The 4,439-nt window shown below is 41.6% G+C and overlaps 1 protein-coding gene and 1 pseudogene across 1 annotated transcript; both read right to left on the reverse strand.

The window, feature by feature from the left end:
* Positions 1-647: 647 nt before the first annotated feature.
* LOC146723980 (uncharacterized protein F54H12.2-like) lies at positions 648-1,973 on the reverse strand. The gene has a single exon (XM_085480688.1). The coding sequence runs from the start codon at positions 1,971-1,973 to the stop codon at positions 648-650; it is 1,326 nt and encodes a 441-aa protein (XP_085336814.1).
* A 740-nt stretch (positions 1,974-2,713) lies between these two features.
* Positions 2,714-3,808, reverse strand: LOC146723981 (uncharacterized; annotated as a pseudogene).
* Between the last annotated feature and the right edge of the window lie 631 nt (positions 3,809-4,439).

Below are 4,439 nucleotides of genomic sequence, written 5' to 3' on the forward strand. Positions count from 1 at the left end.
ATGAAAGGTTCCAAATTTTCGAATCCCGTGATGACCGCAATATTGTACGATATTCTCCTCATCCGGTAGATTTTTAAATGCTGGTGAGGTACCCACCAAATTATTTATATCTCTGGAAAGTAAATTCCTCAAGTAGTTTGCTTTTTCGTTACCTCTGACGTAAACGCAGCGCGCGTGTCTTGCGATTTCGCGGAGATGCGAGGTAAAATATTTAGGATTAACTGAGCCGTCGAACCATTCGATACCGTGATAATTTCGTGAGAGCCAATTGTTTTCTCGTCTTGTTTTTGCGGGTAATTTTCCAAACGCGTATGGTGGCATCATAATCCAATGCTCGACAATCGGAGCATCGATTGCGATAACGGCGACTTCCTTCGCGATAAATTTATTGGCTTCATCGCGGAAACCTTGTATGTCGACGACTATGTCCATATTGTGAGATTTTCGTTGGTGAGGTACAAGCTCTTAGCGAAACGTGCGCGTTTGTTCGTGTCTCGTACAAAACTGAATTCATTCTAGCGCGTTACATAGTTTCCACTTCGTGAATAGCGTCATCGAAATTTTCAAAGGAAGAGGAGGGGGAAAATTTTCTAATTGCGTATTACATTACTGTGTATGAATACATGTTAGTGAACGAGCGTTAAAAGCTAACCGGAAAAATCGACGATAACTTGACGCGATGCGTCGATTTCTACGACATTATCGAATTCGGCGTAAACGATACAATTAATTGTTTCGGTGAGTGCCTTCTCGAATCTCACTTCTAACCGAAGACTTCCGTGTCTCACGAGATTCCAATGACCGGCGCAATTAGCGGATAGATCGGGTGTAAGATCAAAAGCGAATAACGTATATCCCTGAGAATAATCATCTCTACTTATAGAATTTCCCTCGTTCAAAAAATGGATACCCGTCCCTGAGAAGAGCGTATGATAAGCTTCGATGTAAAGCGGTTCGTGAGACGAGAAAACCGGTTGTAACGGTCTACTGGGTATTTGTGTACCGTCGACGTATAGCGAGAAGAAATTTATTCCATAATTTTGGAAATTAAACGGATTCAATTTTCTGTCACCGTTAAACGCTTTATTATCGACGAAACCTACTATTATTCGTTTCGGTAATTGTCCCAGTATTACATTATCTAACGATTCACCCACAACCCCACTGTGAATCGTGAATGTTTTAATTTCAACTTTCGTAAGCGGATACTTGGCGGTAACTTTGCTCAGCATTCTAGCATGCGCTAGTAATACTCCGGAACTTATTTTTGCTCTTCTCACCATTAGGCTTGCATCGAGTATACGAATTTTCGACGTGCAATTAGTTTCTATGAAACAAAACGTATCTTTCGAGCGCACGAGTCTCAACCGCACCTCGACGCCATTAATTAAGAATTTGTCCTGATTGAAAACGTCGCAATGGAGGTGACCTATAAGATCTAGCGCGCGCCCTCCGCGTATGTAACGAGCTCGTCTCGCTATAGCGGTATTGCCTCCCGCTCCTACTGTATTGTCCATGTGACCGGGTGTATCCGCATCCCATAAGCACGAGGTTAGATGGGAAGTTTTTGCGGGTGATGAATAATTTAACAACGCTTCGATGTACGCGCGGTACGCATAAGCGTTGTTTGGAGGCGACACGAGCTTTTGATTAAAATACACGTCGATTTGATTGAAGATGGAATGAAGAAAATGATTTACGGGGCCCACGTTGACGGCGGATCCGGTGGCGAGACCGGGTAGCGGCTCGGTTTCTACACGTACCCGAAGACTTAGTAACGTGTGTGTGAGATCTAAATATTCTTCTCCGTGACCCGGGATGACGAATTCTAGCGGGGAGTCGTCCGAAAGCGAGGTCACGGGTTTGTAATAAATCCATTGCGAACTTTCGATGCTAGTTTGCGTGGGCGGTAAAGAGAAGAGATCGAGCTCGCTCTTTAAACACTCGCTCGAGTGTGTGTGAAGAAATGACATTTTTTTCTTTCACCGCCTGCTCTACCAACGTTATTGTCACGAACAAACGTATTTAGAATAATGGCGATTATGAAAATATATCGTATACTGTACGCTTTTTACCGCTATTAGCTTTACGCCGTTTCGCGGACAACTTGAGTCTTTTTACAGTCGAGCGATTTTTCCTCGTATTATTTTTAGTTTTTTTTGTATTTGTTCTTTTTTTCCCACGCGACTTGATTTTCGATAAACTTTTTTTCTTATTTGTCTTACGACGTTTACGCGATGCGGTTACCGAGAATTTAGCGACGTGACTCTTAAGCTTGCCGAAAGGAAACTGCGCTACATGAATTTTTTCATCCGATTTATATCCCCTACCTTTCATTAGACTACTTATTTTTTCCCTAGCTTTTCTCTTAAGATTGTCACGCGATTGTTCAAAACGATGCTTGACAGCTACCTTTAACGGCATTTTATTTTCAACATCCTCGATTATATTAACCCCGGCGCGCAAAGCTTCTTTACCCACTGCCCCTAGTCCTCTAGTTAAATAAGGCAATACGCGTCTGAACATTCCTCCGAGAAAACTACCTATTCCATGACCTCGTTGATAGGGTGAACCGACAAAAACTCGTGGAATTCCACCGCCTGCGAGTTCCACCGTTTTGTAATCCGTTATAATACTCCGAATAATAATCCATATTAATGAACAAAATCCTTCTTTCTTATCAAAAAAATCTTTACAGAGTATTTTTAAAAATCTAATTGATACGTTTAAAATGTAAAGTCACCGTTAACGTGCCGGATTCAAATGGTATATTTTTTCCAGTATCGTCTTTTATATCGATTTCAATCCGTCGGAAATTTGTTAGGCGCACCGGGATATAATGCGGAGGTGAGAAATATTTCACTTGATTCGTTCCATATTCGTAATCGCGCCCCACCCCTGTGACAGGCACTATTCGGAGAAGAGGAGTTTGCACATCGCCTGTTATGTAAGGTTCGCAAATATCGCAATAAACGAACAGTTTATCGGGAATACCCCGCGCCAAACTACACGCTTCGTAACTATAGAATCCTTCGCGACGTACTCCATTTTCGTCAAGAGAACCGAGTTGAAGAAAAATTGAAGTAGATTTTTCTTTGGAATTAAGCTTAGATGTCGTGAGCATAGAACAATAGTGACTTCTCCCCTTAGGAGCGTTATAAATAAAATCAGCTAAACCGATCATTTGCAAAAGTCTATCGGAAAAATGCATATAATGAATCAGATTGCAACCAGCGGGACACGCGAGGAAGAAAAAAATACTACCGCCTGTAAATTTTTCTTGCTCCAAACAAATATGGGAACCGGCTTCTTTGCACGACGAATTAATCGCGGAGACGAGCTCTTCCATATTATTATAAACGCCATTTGATATTACGGCTTCCTTCGAAGTTAACACCTCATCTTCTTTATTTTTCTCTTTAACTTGAGGGTCGATATCGACGAAACTGAGTACATTTTCTCCGCGCCTTACATGAAAAAAGGTATTAGGGAATTGGATTTCGCTCAACGCGACTTCCCAGTCACCGTGTAAGTGCAGCGATTGAGGTAATTCCGTAATGAACTGATGAGGTTTTATTGTCGGGGGAATAGCGTATACTGCTATTGCTTGGAAGAACCAGAAGAAATTGATCCACCCTCATTTCGAAGAATAGTTAAATTCGAAGCGGGTATCCAGGAGTTAAATTTAGAAGGATACCCTTGCCAGCTAACTAATAATTGTTTATTGTTACCGCGTCCTCTGCTTTTTATCACACGATCGACGATAAATTCCTCGTCGCGTAAGTCTTTAATAACCGGTGCTAATTCTTGTTCGTAAAAAATTCCGTCTATAATTTCACCCGATAAATCACTTAATTCATATACGCGGGGTTTTCTCCATTCGAGAATTCGATGAATTCGAAATATCTCCTCGCTCCACTTCGCCTCGTATCCTTTCTCGAACGTTACTTTTGCTCTACTGACGCGTACGAGATCGTTCACGCGGTATTTAGCCTTTTGTTTACGCCCACGCTTCTTTTTCTTTTCTTTATCATTATCCCATCGTCGTTTCATATTTTCACACGCGGTACGAGCATTTTCTCGCGTAACGACAGCGGGTTGCATTTTGATGGTGGAATGACGAGTATGATTGTAAGCGTGAACAATATCTTGTAAAACATCAAAGTAACGACGTGTATTTTTATGCGTAAAATAACGCCACATCCGCTCCTTGAGTGTTCTATTAAATCGTTCCACTATAGACGCTTTAATATCGGGATTGCGCGTTACGCGAAAACGGATGTATTTTTCTTTTAAGAAATTTTGTACAGGGCGGGCGATAAATTCTTTGCCTTTGTCGGTCTGTAAGTATACAGGTAGTCGACCCTCGTTTCTCGAAAATATTTGTTGAAAGGCCTTTATTACGCAGGTAGCTGTTTTGTCACGTAAAGGTTTTACCC

Source organism: Nylanderia fulva, unplaced genomic scaffold (genome assembly GCF_048542155.1).
Source record: "Nylanderia fulva isolate GAGA-0341 unplaced genomic scaffold, ASM4854215v1 Scaffold157, whole genome shotgun sequence".
In the NCBI taxonomy this organism is placed as follows: Eukaryota; Metazoa; Arthropoda; class Insecta; order Hymenoptera; family Formicidae; genus Nylanderia; species Nylanderia fulva.